Genomic DNA, 21196 nt, shown 5'->3' on the forward strand with positions numbered 1-21196 from the left:
CACCTAGATAACTTCAGCATACTTCATGACAACCAATCGGGTTTTCACTCCAGGTTCAGCACGGAAACAGTTATTGCTTCTTTACTGGATTCCCTCCTGAATCTATTCAGCCAAGATCCCAGTGCACTAATCCTCCAGCTGGACCTGAGTAGTGCTATCGATTTAGTCGATCATGCCATCCTACTTGACTGCTTAGAGACAATTGGACTCTCGGGCAATGTATTAAAATGGTTCCAAGGATTCCTGACTAAACGATCGTACCGAGTCTATAGCGATGATAATCAATCCTCCAACTGGGCAAACTCATGCGGAGTCCCATAGGGTTCCCCCCTATCTCCCACTCTATTCAACATTTACTTTTCCCCACTGGCGAATCTACTACAAAAACTAAAAATCAAGTTCTACATCTATGCCAATGACATCACCATAATCCTTCCCCTAACAAGCCTGAGTCCTGAGATGAAGAAACATCTAGAACTAACTTTAAAGCAAATCGAATCATGGATGACTGAGTTCAAACTGAAACTCAACCCCGAAAAAACCAAATTCTTCCTGGCCAGCTCGAACGACAAAATCAAAGACACTTCAATTTCCCTGAAGGAACAGAACTTCCCTTTTGCCGACACCATAAAAATCCTGGGAGTGACGCTGGACCGTCACCTCACCCTTGATTCTCACACAGAGCTACTGATCAAAAAAGGCTTCTCAACAATATGGAAATTAAGAACCATCAGAAAGTTCTTCGACACAGCTTCATTCCGACTACTGGTGCAAGCTTCAATCTTAATCCTGCTCGACTATTGTAAAGCACAGTTACTTACCGTAACAGGTGTTATCCAGGGACAGCAGGCAGATATTCTTGAGTGATGGGTGACGGCACCGACGGAGCCCCGGTACGGACAATTTTAGAGTGATTGCACTCTAAGAACTTGGAAAGTTCTAGTAGGCCGCACCGCGCACGCGCGAGTGCCTTCCCGCCCGACGGAGGCACGCGGTCCCCAGTTAGGATAAGCCAGCTAAGAAGCCAACCCGGGGAGGTGGGTGGGACGCAAGAATATCTGCCTGCTGTCCCTGGATAACACCTGTTATGGTAAGTGCGATTCAGAAGTGCGACTGATCTTCAATATAAAAAAATGGGACCACATAACCCCTTACTACCAAAAACTCCACTGGCTACCCCTAGAAGCAAGAGTGCTTTTCAAATTTGCCTGCCTTTGTTTTAAATCCATTCTGGGTTTGGCCCTCCTATACCTAGTCACACACTTTAAATTGGACTATTCCTCCAGGCCAAAACGCAGAATACAAATATTCAGCCACCCAATAATAAAAAATTGCCGATACAAAAGATTCCTTGACAGAACTCTTGCGTTTCAAGCAAACCAACAGAACAGCTGGCTAGGTAATCTTATCACGCACTCTTCATCCTACCTTAACTTCAGAAAACTAGTCAAAACCAACCTGTTTAACCGATTTGTAACCAAGAACTCTTAAAGACTTTCCCCTGTATTCTACTTACTTGTACTTGATGTCCCTACAATGTGACTTTCACTCTGTTTCTCTTCCTCCCCACAAATATGCATGTATTCTAAGATATCACTGTTATTAAAAAAATTAATTGTATTCAAGGATTTCATTGTTATGTCTTCGCTGACTGTCCAGCTCTTCTTATTGTAAACTGCCTCGAACTACTTTGGCTTTGGCGGTATATAAAAAATAAAATTATTATTATTATAATTATTATTATAATACCATTATAGTGAAGCTGAGAAGTTGTCTGTTAAAATTAATTTAAAGTAGTTCAAGAATCCAATCTAGAGTCTGCAAAACACAACAAATATATCTCCAAATGGAGTAGTTGGAGTAGTTCAACAATACAATCTGATAAAATCAATTTTTTTTCCAAAAAATATTCCCATGTTTTACTGAATTAAAACATTTAAAAAATTTTTTAAATTTTATTGTTATTGAAATTTCAAATATTCATCAAGTACAATAAAAAACAAACAAACCAATCTTTCACTTGAAACAGAAAACACGAAATTACAGGAACTAAGCACAGAGAAACTGATTATGTAATATAATTATAGAGCCATCATAATCAAGAGGAAAATTTTCTCTTAGCCCCCAATAGAGAAGAGAACAGAAAAAACAGTGAGGGACATAAGTACTATATAATCAAAAACACAGAAAATAAATAGAGCCACTGCTTGCCCTGAATTGGTAGCATGGAATATTGGCCAGGTATTAGTGATCTGGATTGGCCACCGTGAAAATGGCCTACTGGGTTTGATGGACCATTGGTCTGACCCAGTAAGGCTATTCTTATGTTCTTAACAATCTTTATTCAGCAACCGCCTCATTTCAGACAACATTATGGCCAAACTGAAAATTTAATATCAAGAAAAGACTGAATTTGCTTCAGGTCAAAGAACACATATTTTACATTATTAATTCTCACCAAACGTTTTACGGAAAATTATAGAAAAAATTCCACCATTTTTTTATTACTCTATTTTGGCGAATAAGGAACTGCTTATGCTTTTCTTGTGTCTCCTTACAGACATCCAGAAAACACCATATTTGTTGATCATATAACATTTCCGATCTATGTTGAAAATTTAATGTCAATATTCCTATCAAGTTCAAAAGAAAAGGTAGAGAGACCAAGTTCCTGGAAACTGTAGGCGATTGCTTCCTGGAACAACTTGTCAAGGAAAACACAAGAGGAAACACAATTCTGGACTTAATTCTAAATGGACTGCGAGGACCGGCACAGCTTGTAGAAGTAGAAGGGATGCTGGGAAACAGCAATCACAATATGATCCACTTCAACATGGAAACAGGGGCGAAACATCGGTCCAGACGCTAGAGCAAGCTTGGTCTCTTTTTAAGGATACGGTCACCGAGGCACAAAATCTATATATACTGTGTATCAACAAGGGATCAAAGAGGAAAAAGAATAAAGAACCAGTGTGGCTCACTGTAGAAGATTAAGGAAGCGATTAGAGATTTTAAAAAACCTTGTTTAAGGAATGGAAAAGATAAAAAACGTACGAAAACTGGAATAAGCACAAACAACATTAACGTAGGTAAAAGAGGCCAAAAGAAACTACGAGGAATAAAATAGCCAAGGAGGCGAAGAATTTAAAGCCATTCTTTCGATATATTAAAGGGAAACGACCCGTGAAGGAAGCAGTGAGACCGTTGGATGACCAAGGAATAAAGGGAGCGCTAAAGGAGGACAAAGCAATCGCGACAGCTGAACACGTTTTTGGCGTCTGTATTTACCGAAGAGGATCTACATAGCATACCGGAACCCATCAGGCTATATGCTGGAAGTGAAAACGGGAAACTGACAGGGTTAACTGTCATTTTAGAAGAGGAATGCTGGCAGATTAATATGCTCAAAAGCGATAAATCCCCGGGAACATGGAACTGAAAGGGAACCATAGCTGAACTGTTTCAACTAATAGCTAATCTGTTGATCAAAACAGGAAAGATTCCGGAGGACTGGAAGGTGGCGAATGTTACGCCAATCTTCAAAAAAGGTTCGAGGGGAGACCTGGGAAACTACAGACCGGTGAGTCTGACCTTGGTACCGGGAAAGATGGTAGAGGTGCTAATAAAGGACCGCATCATTGATCATCTTGACGGACACAGTCTGATGAGGACCAGCCAGCACGGTTTCAGCAAAGGCAGATCTTGTTTGACAAACTTGCTCCACTTCTTCGAGGGAGTGAACAGGCAGATAGACAAGGGCAACCTGGTCGACATTGTATATCTGGATTTTCAGAAGGCATTCGACAAGGTTCCACATGAACGATTACTTCAGAAAACTGTGAGCCATGGAATCGAGGGTGAAATACTCACATGGATTAAAAACTGGCTGGAGCATAGGAAACAGAAAGTGGGGGTAAATGGACAATACTCGGACTGGAAGAGTGTCACCAGTGGGGTGCCGCAGGGCTCAGTGCTTGAACCCGTGCTCTTCAACATCTTTATAAACGATCTGGACATAGGTATGATGAGTGAGGTGATTAAATTTGCGGACGATAGAAAGTTATTCAGAGTAGTGAAGATGCAGGGGGATTGTGAAGATCTGCAACGTGACATATTCAGGCTCAAGGAATGGGCATCGACATGGCAGATGAGGTTCAAGGTGGACAAGTGTAAAGTGATGCATGTCGATAACAAAAATCTCATGCACGAATACAGGATGTCCAGAGCGGTACTTGGAGAGACCTCCCAGGAAAGGGACTTAGGAGTTCTGATCGACAAGTCGAAGAAGCCATCTGCGCAATGTGTGGTGGTGGCGAAAAGGGCGAACAGAATGCTTGGAATGATAAAGAAGGGGATCATGAACAGATTGGAGAAGGTTATCATGTCGCTGTATCGGGCCTTGGTGCGCCCTCACCTGGAGTACCGCGTACAGCACTGGTCGTCGTACATGAACAAGGACACGGTACTACTTGAAAGGGTCCAGAGAAGAGCGACTAAAATGATTAAGGGGTTGGAGGAGCTGCCATACAGCAAAAGATTAGAGAAACTGGGCCTGTTCTCCCTCGAACAGAGGAGACTGGGAGGGGACATGATTGAAACATTCAAGGTACTGAAGGGGATAGACTTAGTAGATAAGTACAGGTTGTTCAACCTCTTCAAGTTAGGGAGAACGAGAGGGCACTCTCTAAAGTTGAAAAGGAAGTTCTTCTTCACCCAGAGAGTGGTAGAAAACTGGAACGCTCTTCCGGAGTCTGACATAGGGGAAAACACCCTTCAGGGATTCAAGACAAAGTTAGACAAGCTCCTGCTGAACAAGAACGTATGCTGATAGGGCTAGTCTCAGTTAGGACACTGGTCTTTGACCAGAGGGCCGCTGCTTGAGCGGACTGCTGGGCATGATGGACTACTGGTCTGACCCAGCAGTGGCAATTCTTATGTTCTTATGTAGTAAGCAGAGTTTCCTATGTGTCCACATATTCTAAAGATGTTTCCAACAACTCTGAAAGTAAAAAAGAGCAGAGAAGACAAGACCATCAAGCTGGATAGTATGCTTTAATGATAGCCATGTAAAGTGAAATCAGAAAACTGGACCCAACATGGACCGTGTTTCGGCTACAATGTCTGCATCAGGAGTCCTTAAATAAATCCACTAAACAATTGAACATAGCATTGTGTAACACAAATCAAATCTTATATGACGTCTTAGCGGCATAACTGAAACAGTCCCAACGTCAGAAACAGATGCATCGTAACATCATTTTTACTCTAAACTTAATTAAATCCCACGGTTTTTCACTAACTTTATCAGAGGGAACCCCCCCCCTGCAAGCCAGGTTTTTAGAATATCCTCAAGGAATGTGCATTACATTGGAAATTCTGCATAGGGAGTGTGTGGTGCAGTGATTAAAGTCACAGCCTCAGCACCCTGAAGTTGTGGGTTCAAACCCACGTTGTTCCTTGTGACTCTGGGCAAATCACTTAATCCCCCCATTACCCCAGGTACATTAGACAGATTGTGAGCCTGCTGGAACTTACAAGGAAAAATGTTTGAGTACCAGAATAATTTCATTTAAACCATTCTAAGCTCCCTGGGGAGAATGGTATAGAAAACTGAATAAATAAATTAAATAAATAAATATGCACACTTATCTCATGTACTGTATATTCATTGAAGATGTGCTGAAAAGCCAGCTGGCTATGGTGTCCCTAAGGCAGATTAGGAAAGCTATGCCCTATTAAGAAAGAAAGATAATCTGAGGAAAATTACACAAGGGCTCATTTTCAAAGGGCTTAGACCCACAAAATACCACAGGTTATTATGGTACTTTGTGTGTTTAAGTGCTTTGAAAATGAACCCCTTAACCTCTTTTGTCTCAGGTACAAACTCAGAATGTGAGCCCTCTGGGGAAAGAAAAATACCACTATACACTGCTTCAACAGCTTTCAGGTTTGTAGGCGGTATATAAGAAATTAAAATGAAAATAGAATATATTTTGATTATTTAATCAACAGTAGGTATCTTTGTGTTAAAAATGTAAATCCTTTATTCAGTAACTGGTGGCTCTTCCTTGAGCTGCAATAACTTCAACAAGGATCAAGTTCAGACCATATGTGGCAAGCTTAAAAACTCATTTTGCGAGTTGGATCCTGCCATTCCTCTATTATTAAACCTCTAAAAAGAGATTAGGTTCTCACCTTGAAATATCTTTTCAACTAGATAGGAATGATATGCTGAACTGTAGGGTTGTCCATGCCTGCTTGTGAGCATTTTGCAGAAGATGTCAATTACAGTTTTTCAGTTCTTCCTCAAGTTTTATTAGGATTTTATATACTGCCTATCAAGGTTATCTAAGCGGTTTTACAATCAGGTACTCAAGCATTTTCCCTATCTGTCCCAGTGGGCTCACAATCTATCTAACATACCTGGGGCTATGGAGGATTAAGTGACTTGCCCAGGGTCACAAGTAGAAAATGACACGGTGACAGTTATCCATGGCTAGCCGCGGGTAACCCGCTGAAACGGTGGGGGGGAAAAGTGCTCACTGTGGGCACAGGGACAAGGCCCATGGAGCGGTAAATGGCCTTGTCCCCGCAGTTAAGGGAGGGAAGGTGCATGGTCACCGATCGCGTGCATCCCCCTCCTTCCCTCCCTCCTATAGTCAAATCTATCTCCCTCCTTCCCCCTTACCTTTGCAGTGCTTTAGTAAAGAAACTTACTGAAGCCGGCAAAGCCTGCCTGCAGTCGCGTGTATGTGTGGGCGGAAGCTTCTCCTCTGACACAACAAATTTAAAAACATTCTTATTCAAGGACGCTTATAACTTGTGACTTCCTGCCCAGCCCAGACCACAGATTTCTGCTAAAAATAATAAATAATTAAGGTAGAGCATAGCTTCCCTCCCCAATTGTGCTATCCTTCTCTCCTATATATGATTGTAGTTCTACCTCTTTTTTCCTTATATTTCAGTTTGTCATGTATTCGTCTAGTATTAGTTATATTTTCCCAATATTATTCTTTTAATGTAATGCACACCGCTTTGACAATTTTTAAAGCGGTATATCAAATTGTAATAAACTTGGAAAGCAGTGCTGGTGAATAACCAAATGCTTAACCTTTTAGTATCCCATGTTACTCTGTTACATTCTAACACATCATGAACTGTAACCATTAAATAGATGGTGATGTCATACAAATTGACTTCCAATTATTTAAATTACGTATTTGCTTCCTTTGCCATAACTTAGCATATGCATGCATCTGCAAGCTTTAAAACAAAAAAAGAGACATACATACCTTGTCCCACACACCATTCTAAGAACAGCAAAAGACGAGTGTTCCCTTGGCATGTCATATAATCTTCAACTAGCAAAGGGGCCACACTAGCCAAAGCAGCAATGGCATGTAGCTGTAAATCTTCAAAGTGTGCAGCAGGCCAGTTGTGAGCTCCAGGACTTTCATTTGGTTTTACGTAATGAAATAAAGCCAAGATCACTCTACCATCACTTAGCAGCTGTAAATAAAGGACACCATCTATTACAATTTCAAAACATGTAGGCACACCAAACAAAACATAAGTAAACAGATAAAACATTAGTAAGGGCAAAATAAAAATATTTTACGTATCTTATATTTCATAGAGTTAAATGTAACTCAATTCATTTAATACTTTGATTAAAGTTGTATGGTTGCTGTGTTAGTCCACATAAAAGGTTAATAAATAGAAAAAAAAGAAAGAAAAATAGGATACCTTTTTATTGGACTATCCTAATACATTTTTGAATGCCAGAACCTTCTTTCTGAGATCAAATCATTTTCCACTCAAATGGATACACGACACAATGCAGGTCTTATTTACATGGAGGGGCATTTTTTTTTTTTTAAATGTCTGTCCAGAAAAACCTCCTGTCCTGCTCATAACATAAATAAAATCCTGTCCATTTCACAGTCATCATACAGGAAAAAATGTCCAGATTTCCTGTTGGATTGTGTCTGTGAAATGGTGTTTTTACACTGGAAATATCCAAAATGAATAGACATTTTCCAAAGTGAAACATCCAACTTTTTAACTACAAACAAATAAGGACATGATTGTTTGTCTGGCATAATTTTCAAAAATGTGGCTACATTGGCACTCCTGTAAAGGAGAGGAGTAGCCTAGTGGTTAGTTCAGTAGACTATAAACCAAGGAACACAGTTCAAAACCTCCTATAACTTTTACTTTTGTAAAAGTGATCCTTCTAGGATCTGAAAAATACCTAGTGCTATTCAATGCAATGTAAGATTATCCAAGTAAGAACCTAATCTTTCATTCTGTTAGGTGACTTACCAAAGCAGTATTGAGACATCTAGGGAGGAACCTATGAACCTGCCTGCAAAACTGAGGACCCAAAGGTGGTGGGTGTCCTCTCGAACCACAATGCCCACTCTGTAGAATCTGACAAAGGTATGGAAAGCATACTAAGTAGGTGCTCCACAGATTTCTTCGGGCGGAATTGCATGGGTATCTATCCATAGAGATTCCAGACTTCTTGTCGAATGAACTTTGCAGAAAATAGGCAGCTGCTTGCCACAGCCAATGTACACCAATGAAATTGCCATGCAGATCCATCTGGCAATAGAAGTCTTGGAAACTGGTCTGCCTCGTCTTGCCTCACTGGTTAGGACAAAATTAATTGGTCTATTCCAGATAGTGGAGTAATGCTCTCCTTACATCCAGGCTGTGCAATACTTTATCCTACAATCCTTTATTCTGCTTAGTCTATTATTACTAATACTATTATTTTTAGAGCACTACCAGATATATGCAATGCTATATAGAGTCACAAAGGAGACAGTCCTTGTCAAATGAGCTTACAATCTAAACAATCAAGACAGACAAACAGGATACCAGGGTAGGAATTACAGTTAAACTGCTGGCTAGGGTGGTGAGCAGAGGGCATAAATCCAAATCCTCTCATATGCAGGTGACATCTTTCTCCTTTGTGAAGCCAGAAATACATTGGATAAGATATTGCAACATGTAAAACCTGCAATAGAGTACCTAAGCAACTGGACACAAAAGAACTACCTCAAACTAAACAAGTCTAAGACCAAGATTCTCTGGTTCAGCGACTTCAATTCACTACCATGTACGGAAATTGAACTCACTTCAGGAATGAAACTAAATATTGAAAGAAATTCCAAGGTACTGGGCTTCATTCTTGACTCTTCCTTAACCTATAAAAGACCAAATCAACGCGGTGATGAGAAAATTCTTTTTCAGACTAAGACCACTGAGAACAATCAGGCCAGTCCTGACCCTAAACAACATTAAATGATCAGTCAAGCAATACTACTACCATACCTGGACTACTGTAACTCTCTATACAGTGGTATATCAGAAAAAGAACTCAAAGATTACAAACACTTCAGAATGCAGCAGTCAAGCTGAGCCAGAAAAAAATGGACAAGACTACCCCATTTCTAAAAGAGCTACATTGGTTACCAGTAAAGAAAAGAATACAGTTCAAGATGACATGTATGATCCACAAAGCTATATATGGCAAAAACTCCTAAGGACTCACCACAAATATCAAGATTACGCCCTCCTTCCTCAATTCAAGACCAATGCAGCGGTTCAAGATCCCCTTCCCGTTTCTACAAGTCCACCGGAAAAAGATGTTTGAAACCACCTTTGAATTCTTTATCTAATCTAATTTAGTCTTCAGTTTATATACCGAGTCATCTCCCATCTGACCACCTGAAAACTGAGTCGAGCTCCAAGACCAGAATACATATGAAAGTAAAAAAAGTAGGAGAAAAGGGATTAGTCCCATACATCTGGAATAAACTCCTAACATCTCTAAGACAGATCTCCCTCTACTACTTCTTTTGGAGGATACAAAAGACATATCTCTTCTCCATATAATATAAAATGACTCTAGCCAATATATTTGTTTCTACTGATCTCTATTGCCTCATTAACTGTTCCTACTGTTAAATGCCGTACAAAGTCTTTTGTTAGCCACATTGAGTCCTTGTTGAAAAATTGTGGGATATAAGACCTGCATAGTATAGTAGCATAGTAAAGTAGGGTTATGAGTTGAAGGCTGTCTCAAAAACGTAGGTTTTCAACTCAGGTAGTTTATTCAAGGTGAGTGGTGGTGAGTTGAAAGGAATGAAATCTGGAATTGGAAGTAGAGGAAAAGGGTACAGATAAAAGCAATTTGACCAAGGAATGGAGTTCTCAGGGAGGTTTATAAAGAAGTGTATATCGAACCCATAGCAAGGAAAAAGGAAAATGAACCACTTGGTTGAAGTGAAAGGCTGAGCCTCTGTGATCCTGAGGTTTGGCTCTCTGCATGAACATGCCTGAAACTCAGAGACCCTTCTTGCTAAGATTACTGCCACCAAAAATACTGTCTTCACCATGAGATCCAGAAGGAACATCTTCTGAAGCAATTCGTACGAAGCTGTATTAAGACCCTTGATGACAATATTATGATTCCCTGACGAGAAGGGCAGGCATGACATGTACTTTAGGAAGCAATTAAAAACATTTCTGTTTGTGAAAGCTTTTTATTAAGTAGTGAAGTTTAATATTTTGATAGCCTGTTTTATTGGAGGTTTTAAAAAATTTACAGTTAAAGCTTGGTTTGCGAGCATAATTCGTTCCAGAAGCATGCTTGTAATCCAAAGCACTTGTATATCATAGCAAATTTCCCCATAGGAAATAATGGATACTCAGATGATTTGTTCCACAACCCAAAAACTTTAATACAAAATACTATACATACAGTGGTGCCTCACACAACGGACGCCTCGCACAGCGCACGCTGCGCACAACGAACTTTATGTCTTGATTCGTACAACGAACTTCGTTTCACACAACGAAGTCGCCCGAGCTGCATCCTTCCGCGCAGGCACTGCGCTTAACTGCCCTCTCTCCGCCTGGCTCCCTCTTGCCCCCCCGACTCCCCGACACGATCGGGGCAAAAAGGAGCCCAAGCCCTCTTGCCCCGCCGATTCCCCAACTCCCCGACAATATCGGGCCAGGAGGGAGCCCAAGTCCTCCTGGCCACGGCGACCCCCTAACCCCACCCTGCACTACATTACGGGCAGGAGGGATCCCAGGCCCTCCTGCCCTCGACGCAAACCCCCCTCCCCCCAACGACCGCTCCCCCCAAGAACCTCCGACCACCCCCCTGGCCGACCCCCATGACACCCCCACCCCCCTTCCCCGTACCTTTCTGTAGTTGGCCGGACAGACGGGAGCCAAACCCGCCTGTCCGGCAGGCAGCCAACGACGGAATGAGGCCGGATTGGCCCATCCGTCCCAAAGCTCCGCCTACTGGTGGGGCCTAAGGTGCCTGGGCCAATCAGAATAGGCCCGGGAGCCTTAGGTCCCACCTGGGGGCGGGGCCTGAGGCACATGGGCCCAACCCGACCATGTGCCTCAGGCCCTGCCCCCAGGAGGGGCCTAAGGCTCCCGGGCCTATTCTGATTGGCCCAGGCGCCTTAGGCCCCACCAGTAGGCGGAGCTTTGGGACGGATGGGCCAAACCGGCCGCATTCCGTCGTTGGCTGCCTGCCGGACAGGCGGGTTTGGCTCCCGTCTGTCCGGCCAACTACAGAAAGGTACGGGGAAGGGGGTTGGGGGTGTTGTGGGGGTCGGCCAGGGGGGTCGCGGGTCGGCTGGGGGGGCGGTCGGAGGTTCTTGGGGGGGGCGGGCGTTGGGGGGGGGGGGGGTTTGCGTCGAGGGCAGGAGGGCCTGGGATCCCTCCTGCCCGTAATGTAGTGCAGGGTGGGGTTAGGGTGTCGCCGTGGCCAGGAGGACTTGGGCTCCCTCCTGGCCCGATATTGTCGGGGAGTTGGGGAATCGGCGGGGCAAGAGGGCTTGGGCTCCCTTTTGCCCCGATCGTGTCGGGGAGTCGGGGGGGCAAGAGGGCTTGAGCTCCCTCTTGCCCCGATCGTGTCGGGGAGTCGGGGGGGCAAGAGGGCTTGAGCTCCCTCTTGCCCCGATCGTGTTGGGGAGTCGGGGGGGCAAGAGGGCTTGAGCTCCCTCTTGCCCCGATCGTGTCGGGGGTGCCAGGGACCACACGGAGTCACCCACCGTACCACCCGATTCGGGTAAGCGCAGGTATCGGTGGGTGGCTTATTTGCGGGGGGGTGCCTTATTTTACATTTTTTTCTAAAAAGGGGGGGCTGTCTTATTTGATGGCCCTGCCTTATCATCGGGGAAACACGGTAGAAAAAAAAAAAAAATGAACAGTTAAGTCCCAGTTTTTGCCGCTGAGACTCTGCCCTCTCTCACTGTAAAATTAGACTCTACTTAGTCTGTCTTTAAATTTAAAAAATGTGTGTTGTTTTAAAAAACAATTATGTTTTTAGATGTATCTAAATAAAAATAATAACCAAAAATTTATCTTTTTTTATGTCATCTTAGCATATTTTATGCTACAGAACGAATTATTTTTTTTAACATGTATTGTTATGGGAAAACGCGTTTCACATAACGAACTTTTCGCATAACAAACTTGCTCCTGGAACGAATTAAGTTCGTTGTGTGAGGCACCACTGTACTTGTATTGCAAGACCTCCTCATTTAGAACAGTCAGTATTCTCCCACAGCATCAGCAAGAGAAGATGATGTGAAGCGTGATGATGTGAAGCATGTATACTGTATGTACTTGTATTGTAAGACTTTGCTTGTTTAGAACAGTTACTACACTCTTGCAGTGTCAGAGAGAGAAGAATCATTGGCTCAGTTGTGATGTATGTACACTGTATCTACTTGTATTGCAAGACATTGCTTGTATATCAAGTTAAAATTTAATAAAATGTTTTGTTTGTCTTGCAAAACACTTGCAAACCAAGTTACTTGCAATCCAAGGTTTTACTGTATGTGCTAATTTTAGCTATAATTAGAAGAGTTGAGAGAATTAGGTAGAAAGATGTTAGCATTGAGTATGTGTGTGTACATGATTGTGTATGTTTATGTTGTAAGCCGCTTAGGCTTTAAGCGGTGAAGAAACTTTTAAAATAAATAAAAATCTAGTCACATCTGTATGAGATGTCAGTGATACCTTTTCCATTCAAGCTCGGAAGCACAGGAGGCCTGCCACCTGCACTTAGATGCCACCTCCAGGCCTTTCTTTAATCTGGCTTGTAGAAATGCAAGGATCACAGGAATTGGATGGAGAAAGGCTCTACATTATCTTTGATGCACCAGAGTTGAAAAGTCTTCTAGGCCTTAGCGTAGGCCATAAATGTTGAAGGATTTTTTTTTTCTTGTTTGGAGAAGAGTAGCAATGACTATTTCTGAACATCCTTTGCATGTTAAGGTTGTGTGCTCAAGAGCCATGCCTGAAGACCAAAGCGATCTGGGTTCTCCATGGTAAGAGGGCCCTGACTGAGAAACCTGGTATGAAACGGTAGCTTGAAGTCTCTGTCCCGTTGGAAATGTATTAGATCCACATACCATGGTCAGAAAGGCCAATCTGGGGCTACTAGGACTACAAGTCCCGGGTGAGGTGCGAGTATTTGGATGACTTGGCCCACCATGGACCACGATGGAAACACATAAGCAGTCCCTTTTCCAACCAGGGTTGAACCAATGCATCCAACTTTGTGCTGCCTGGTTCATCTCTTCCTTTGGAGAAGCGATTCACCTTCATTTGTTTGGTTGAAGCCATCAAGTCCCTCGCTGGTCTTCCCCAGCATTGAACAATAGAGTCCAGACAGTGAACAATTTCCTGGTCTAGAGTCTGCTGGCAGAAAAAGTTGGCCTGCATGTTTTCCACTCCCACTATATGGGCTGTGAAGAGCACCTGAAGGTGAGCTTCTGCTCACTTGAACAATATCTGAGCCTCCAGACATAAAGGAATGCTTCTGGAGCCTCTTTTGTTTGTTCACATAAGCTACAGAGGCATTGTCCAAGAACACTCTGACTGCCTTGCCTTCCAGTATTTCTCCAACATCCTTAATGCTAGTTGAATGGCTCACATTTCCAGATGATTTATGAACTATTTTCTCTGATGGAGAGAACATTGGCCCTGTACCTTCTGACCTCCACAATGGGTCCCCCAGCTGAATCAGTTGTTAAGATCACTCATGAGTAGATTCAAAGAGGCATGCCCTTGGAAAAAATTCTGCTGGGAGCCACAAGCGCAGGATGTTCCACGCTTCCCCTATCCAGGGAAGCTGCAGCTGGAGGGAATGCCGCTCAGGTGCAGCACCTGGAGGTAATGCCAGGCAGTGGGGTTTGGCATGACTAAATGATCCATCATCTGGTTCCTGCATTTCTAGTAACGTGGCTCAGAAAGAAAGTTGTGGCCCCTTTCCGTGTCGAAACAGACACCCAAATACTCCAAGCATTGGGTCAGTTCTAGATGACTCTTCTTGAAGTTGACTATCCAACCTGAATCCTGTGGAAGATATACAACTTGCTGCACTGCTTGCTCTCTCTATGGCATTGATGGTGCTCTGATCAGCCAATTGTCCAAGTATGGGTGCATCTGTATTCCCATCCTATGGAGGTGAGGTGTGATCACCACCATCACCTTGGTGAAGGTGCACGGAGCCGTTGTCAACCTGAAAGGTAGAGCCGCAAACTGGAAGTGCTTCTGGAGGATATGGAATCTCAAGTATTCCCTGAGGGCCAGGAAAATGGGAATTTGCAGGTACACCTCTATCAGATCTCAGGAGGCTAGGAATTCCACTGGCGTTACTGCCACAATGACTGACTGAATCATTTCCATGTGGAAGTGCAGTATCTTGAGCCACATTCAAAGGCTTTAGGTCTAGCATCAGTCACCAGCCTTTGGTGCCTTTCTTGGGCACTGTGAAGTATATGTAGTATCTGCCCAAGTCTGATTCCTCGTTGGAGACTGGTTCTATCTATGGCTTGAATATCTAATAGTCTGCAGCTTCGCTTGGACACTGGCCTACTTTTCCAGCTGGCCAATTGGCGAATCGACAAACAGATCATGGAGGGGGCAATATAATTTGATCTTGTGGTCCTCTTTAATAAGATCTAGGACCTAGCGGTCAGAGGAAGTTTGCTTCCATACCTCCCAAAACATTGACAGTCTCCTGTCATTGTGCGGGAGCACAGTTGCTGCCCTGGTGTCATCAGGTCTACTTGGAGACTATGCTGCCACAAGACCCCGAGGGTTGCTATAGTCTGGAGTTTCCATATCTTTGCCTGGATCCCTGATAAGATCTCTGAGCATAGGAGCCTGCATAGTTCTATGGGAATGTCTTAAGGGATAAAAATTGCCTCTGCCTTCCCCAGTGAGTCAGTGAGGTCTGCTGTTTGATAGAGACTTAGGCTGGCGATCAGCCACACTGACCAAGCGGACGCCTAAGCCTTTTCCAAATAGCAAAAGTGGCCTTGGAGGCTGAATTGCCCACCCATTGTCTGATCTAGAGCAGTTGGCGGGCGGAAACATTGTATGCTGACACTTTGTTCATGACTCTAATGATGTCATATAGAGCATCCACCACATAATCCACCCATTCCAGCATTAGCTGTGGACACACATCCTCCTCTGCCACAGGCTTCTGCTGCAACCTGGTGCAGCAGGCTGCATCCTTAATATCCAAAGGTTAACGCCTCAAATTGTCTCTTAAGGACCACGTCCACCTTCTGATCTTGTGCATATTTTAACATCATGCCTCCCTCACTAGGGAGGGAAGTACATTTGGTTATATGAGCTACCTTCGGCTGACTAAACAGCTGCTAGAATTTCAGAGCCATAGGGTAAAGCTTGGACATAGTTTTGATCACCCTTAAGTAGCTTTCTGGAGACTTCCATTGCTCAGTGACAAACAAGGTGATGTCTGCACGGGGAAAAAGATGGTCTGAATATTTGAGCCACTCATAACTGTGTATTGAAATATTGATGGCTGTTGAGCTTCCAGCTTCAACTCCGAGAGCACATCCATAACATGTGGTATGGAAGCCAGCTTGAAAAGTCAGCACACAGACGGATCTTCTCCCTGGTCAACAGCCGCTATCACCTCCTGATTCTTGGTCCCTACAAAGGAACTGGGATCCCCAGGGCAGAATCTGCACCTTGGGATGGTAAAGGCATTGAAACTGACCTTCAGTTCTCCCAGTCCTGTTTCTACTGGTCATGCAGGCTAGAAGCCAGGTCCCTCAGCAGTGAGAAGGTCTCTTGGAGTGGGAACACTCCCTGATTCAAAGCTGACACACCCATAGGCAGTGCAGAGCATCCCAGACCCATGAGATAAGCTTTCCACAGGAGATTATAAAAATCTGGGATAAATCCCTGAACAGGTGGCCCCACAGACCCCTGCAGGACCTCAGACTGGTTTCTCTTGGGCTCCACAGTGTTCATGCACTGACATTTTGCGCCTGCACTGATTGTGGGCTCCGGGAGGGATTTATTTGCTGATAAATGAGTTCTCTGTGGTTTCCGAGCTCTAGAGGATTCATAGGAGGTTAAACCCGAGGCACCTATTCCATCGTAGCGCACCCTGTGGCACACGGTACATGAACGCTCCTCAGCCAACCATCCAGCACAAAACTGGCATGATACAGGGGTAGAACAGGCTGAGGCTGAGGAGTCCATCCCATTCAATTTGGAACCAAATTGAGGGCTTTTGAGACAGATAGAAGCTTTTACAAATAAGGGGCAGCAACTACTGGGGGGATTAAGGAGGGGTCATGCCTTAATTCCTCCAGTAGTTAGCTGCTCAATTAGAGCAACTTTTTATAATTTGGAAGTGACTAAAACAGATCTAAATTAAAATATCCTTCTTTTTAGACACAGATGTTTCTTCCCATTTAAAAATCCCTGCTGGATGTCTTACTTTTGGGCCCTCTCCAGTCCCATCCAAAAGACACCCCTCTACTATTTTGACGAAATGCAGTGTGAAATTTCCTGACTTTCCAAAATCAGGATTTGAATATTTTTAACAGACTCTTTTTCAGGAATTTAAGACATGTATCTGCTTTGAAAATAGATGAGAATAGAGAAAGACCAGTTGGCTTGTTCAGCCTGCCTAGTTATTACCCTACTTAGCATAAAGATATTTTCCAGTTACCATCCACAGAACATAAATTACTTTTTGCTTTCTTCCTCAGTTTTACTCAACTATCCTAGATAGATGAGGATATATAATCTTATTCTTAAGCCAGTACAGAGCAACTCTCAGAAGTATGATTGAGTGGATATATGAGACTTACTTCTTTGTTTGAGATAGGATGGCCCTGACATTGTCCTTCAGAATTTTCTGATATAAAGCAGAACAAATGGTTCCTGAGATTATATTCATGCACCTTTCTGACTTTGCTTGCAACTTTCTTCAAATTAACCCCCTTATTTTCTAACTCTTGTTACTCTCTCTCTCTGTGTTTCTTAACTTGGTCCTGGAGTACCCTCTTGCCAGTCAGGTTTTCAGGATATCCATAGTGAATATGCATGAAAGAAATTTGCATATAATAGAAGCAGTAAATGCAAATCAAGTTTATGCATATTCATTGTGGATATCCTGAAAACCTGACTGGCATGGGGATATTCCAAGACCGAGCTGAGAAACATTGCAATTTTATCCTATATATGTTTCATCTTTGCTTATACCCTATGCTGCCTATTATAGGGGTCCTTTTATTAAGGTGCGCTAGCCATTTTAGCAACCCCAAAATGTTTTATTGTAATGTAGCATATATGCCACATCTTGTATTATTTCCATATTTTTACTGCTATAATCATCTATAAAGATATTTTTCAACTCCAATAATTGTCTATTGCCTCTGTTTGATTTGTTCTTCTTGTGTACTACCTTGAGTGAATTATTTAAAAAGGCAGTAAATAAATCCATAAATAAAATGACAATATGAGTATGATTAACAGTCACAGGGGAAGATTAAGGGCTCCTTTTACCAAGCTGTTTTAGCGCACGCTACATTGCCCCACGCAATGCAATACATTGCGCTACACGCTAACGCCTCCATAGAGCTGGCGTTAGTATTTTTGTGTAGCATGGGGTCAGTGAGCACTAATCTTTAGCATGCGTTAAAAACGCTAGCGCAGCTTAGTAAAAGGAGCCCTAAGTTTTTACCTTGATAATCTTATTTCTGGTAGATTTTTCTAGGAGTCCAGAATGGTAGGTTTCTCGCCCCGAAACCATAAGTTGTTTGCAGAAGGATGCCATTTACATCTTTCAATTCTACCTCATTCTCCAGTGTGCTGACCCAAGTGTCGATCACCACTCTAAAAAGAGACATATCAAAAAGGAGGGATACAGGGAACCTCCCCGACAAAACACTTCTGCTCTGCTCTGTAACAAATCATTGAACAAAATTAAGAAAAAAACATGTCATAAACCTGCATGCAACGCACTAACACATATGGAGCTCGTAGAGACTCACTTTTTTTTTTCTTACATTCGGTGCAATACTCTTCAAATTAGACTGGCAAGGAGAGGATCTCCAGCCTTAAACATATACTCTGTCCGAGGAAGTAAGCAGGCAAATTCTGACGAGGAAGGATGTCAGGACTCCTAGACACATCTACCAGAAAGAAAATTATCGAAGTAAGAACCTAATCTTCCAAGTTTCTTTGCAATTTGATATACCGCTTATCAAATATCTAAGTGGTGTACATAATTAAAAAGTTAATATAAATAGGGGTATACTATATAAATATAAGTAACCAAAACAAATTTATGAAATAAAAGGGAAGGAGGAGAAATACACAAAAGGAAAGTAATACATTGAATGGAAAACACAATAGGGAGGGTGTTAAAATCTGAAAGGGAAAGATTTAATAAGGTGGAGAGAGGGTATGTAAATGTTGTTAATGATCAAATGCATCTTTAAATAAGAAAGTTTTAAAATTTGATTTAAATTTAAGAGAAGATTATTCACGAAGGTACAGGGGCATTGTGTTCCATAGTGATGGAGAAGACTAACTTACTTGTATCATATACTATACGACGTGGTGATAGGACAGCTAACAGATTTTGATTGCTTCCATTCTGGTGCAATGTATCTAGGAGTCCTGAATGGTAGGGATATACCAAAGCAGTCCCCTGAATCTAGGGTGGGGCAACTGAACCTGCCTACAACACCGAGGACCTAGAAGTGGCGTCCTTTCTGTTGTCATGTCCACTCTATCAAACTTTGTAAAAGTATGAAGAGTGAACCACGGAGTTGCCCTACAAATCCCTTTGGGTGGCACTGCCTGAGCCTCTGCCCATGAAGAAGACACAATTCTGGTAGTATGAGCCCTCAAAGGGATCAGCAGCTGTTTACCACATGTATGAGATGCCAATCTAATCCATCTGGAGATAGAAGACTTAGACGCAATCTTTCCTCGCTTAGTTGGACTGGTCAGCACAAAAAGATGATCTGAGATTAAAAAATCATTGATAACTTCAAGGTAATAGAGAAGTACTCTCCAGACATCCAGTAACTTCAGTACTTTGCCCTTTTTCTTCATGGGCAATCGGACCTTCTGATTGACATGGAAGGCCAAAACCACTTCAGTAGAAAAGAAGGAACTGTGCGCAAGGAAATTCCCAATTCTGTAACTTTGAGGAATAGTTCTCTACTTGCCTGTAACTCTAAGACTCTGCTCGACAAAGCAATTGCCACCAAGAACACTGTCTTGACCAAAAGGTTCAATAGAGACGCCCCTTGCAGAGGCTCATACTGAGCCTTGCTGAGACCCTGCAGAACAATGTTAAGGCAGCCTACTGGAGGGTGCAACTAGTGCCCGTACAAGCCCTCTACAGGTGATCACATGGAGCCTTGCTGAGACCCTGTTGAACAATGTTAAGGCAGCCTTATCAGAGGGTGCAACTTACGCGCCCCCTTCAAAAATCTGGCCACATCTGGATGTGAGGCTAGATACAATACAATAAATCAATTTCTAGACCACATAACCAAATAGTTCTATGCAGTTCACAAAAGAGTAATAAGGATACAGAAATAATCCAAATGAAGAGATCTAATTGCCTATGAATTTGTTAAAGAGATAAGTCTTCAATTGCCTTCTAAATTGAATGTAAGAGTGATACAAGGAGCACAAATGCCTGAAATCACCATCATGCATGGCAGTTTGAAATGAGAGTTGTCGCTTGTGAAATGTTTTATATTTACAGCCATTAACTGGTGGAAAGGCTAGGGGATCTTTATCCCCCTGAGCTCTAAAACATGAGAGCCCTGCTACCTGTACCTTGAGGGATCCAACCACAAGCCCCTTCTCAAGTCCCCTTTGTAAAAAGTCCAGGATTTCGTTGCTGGAGAATGTGATGAAATCAGTTAGCTTGGCGAGGTTTAAAAAAGGCTTGGACAATTTCCTAAAAGAGAAGTACATATGTCATTATTAAGATGGGGAAATTCACCACTTATTCCTAGGATAAGCAACATAAAATCTGTTTTACTACTTGGGATCTAGCTAGGTACTTGGAACCTGCATTGGCTACTGTTTGAAACAGGATACTGCGTTTGATGGACTTTCGATCTATCCCAGTATGGCAATTCTTATGGTCTTATGTCCATTTGCTCTGAGCCATAGCCACTGGTCTCTGCTCTCTCTGAAAGCCTTAGAGAAATTGGTACCCTGCTCTGATCCTATGACATCTTTTACTGTCCAGCTGCTGGCATCATCACTCAATGAGATTTGAATATGAGTTTTATGGATTCAATTTTCTCTTGGATCAGGAAGGTGTTTTTCAAATAGGGATTTACACTGACTCCAGTTTCGTTAGAGTTCAGTTTAAATAAGCTTGTATTGTTTATAAAATTATTCATGGACTGTTTGACTCTCTGATACCTTTAACCCTTAGACCCCTGATGAAGGCATTTCTACATGCTGAAACATTGACCATGTAGGGTCTTTTGTATCTTATTGGCTCCTTATATGCTTCACTACCTTTCAGCTGTATCCTTCGAATGCATTTGGTCTTTACTATCTGCCAGCTGATTTACAAAACCGGACTTGTGGTAAACTACCATTACATATTCCAAGGTGGTCTTCTCCATACCAGTTTGGGACTATTTCACAGTAATATCTGCAACACCTGACATCTGGAAAACTACTGTTGCATATACTAAGGTGGATTTATCCAGACCATCTTGAGACTACTTGACAGTAATACCAGTTCTGATTATTTTAATGCTTTTATATTTCATTTTATGTTATTAATAAACCTGTTATTTCCAGTTCATCAACTCCACTTCTG

At 42.6% G+C, this 21196-nt stretch overlaps 1 protein-coding gene across 2 annotated transcripts in view; it reads right to left on the minus strand.

Moving 5' to 3' along the window:
- The window catches only part of LOC117354200 (GTP-binding protein 10-like), a 366380-nt gene that overhangs the window by 203809 nt on the left and 141375 nt on the right, over nucleotides 1-21196 (minus strand). For both annotated transcript variants that reach the window (XM_033931252.1, XM_033931248.1), the window contains exon 12: nucleotides 7293-7509. In XM_033931252.1, coding sequence (XP_033787143.1) covers nucleotides 7293-7509 — 217 coding nt within the window. The remainder of the gene's footprint in view (nucleotides 1-7292; nucleotides 7510-21196) is intronic.

This window comes from Geotrypetes seraphini, chromosome 2, assembly GCF_902459505.1.
Source record: "Geotrypetes seraphini chromosome 2, aGeoSer1.1, whole genome shotgun sequence".
Taxonomy (NCBI): domain Eukaryota; kingdom Metazoa; phylum Chordata; class Amphibia; order Gymnophiona; family Dermophiidae; genus Geotrypetes; species Geotrypetes seraphini.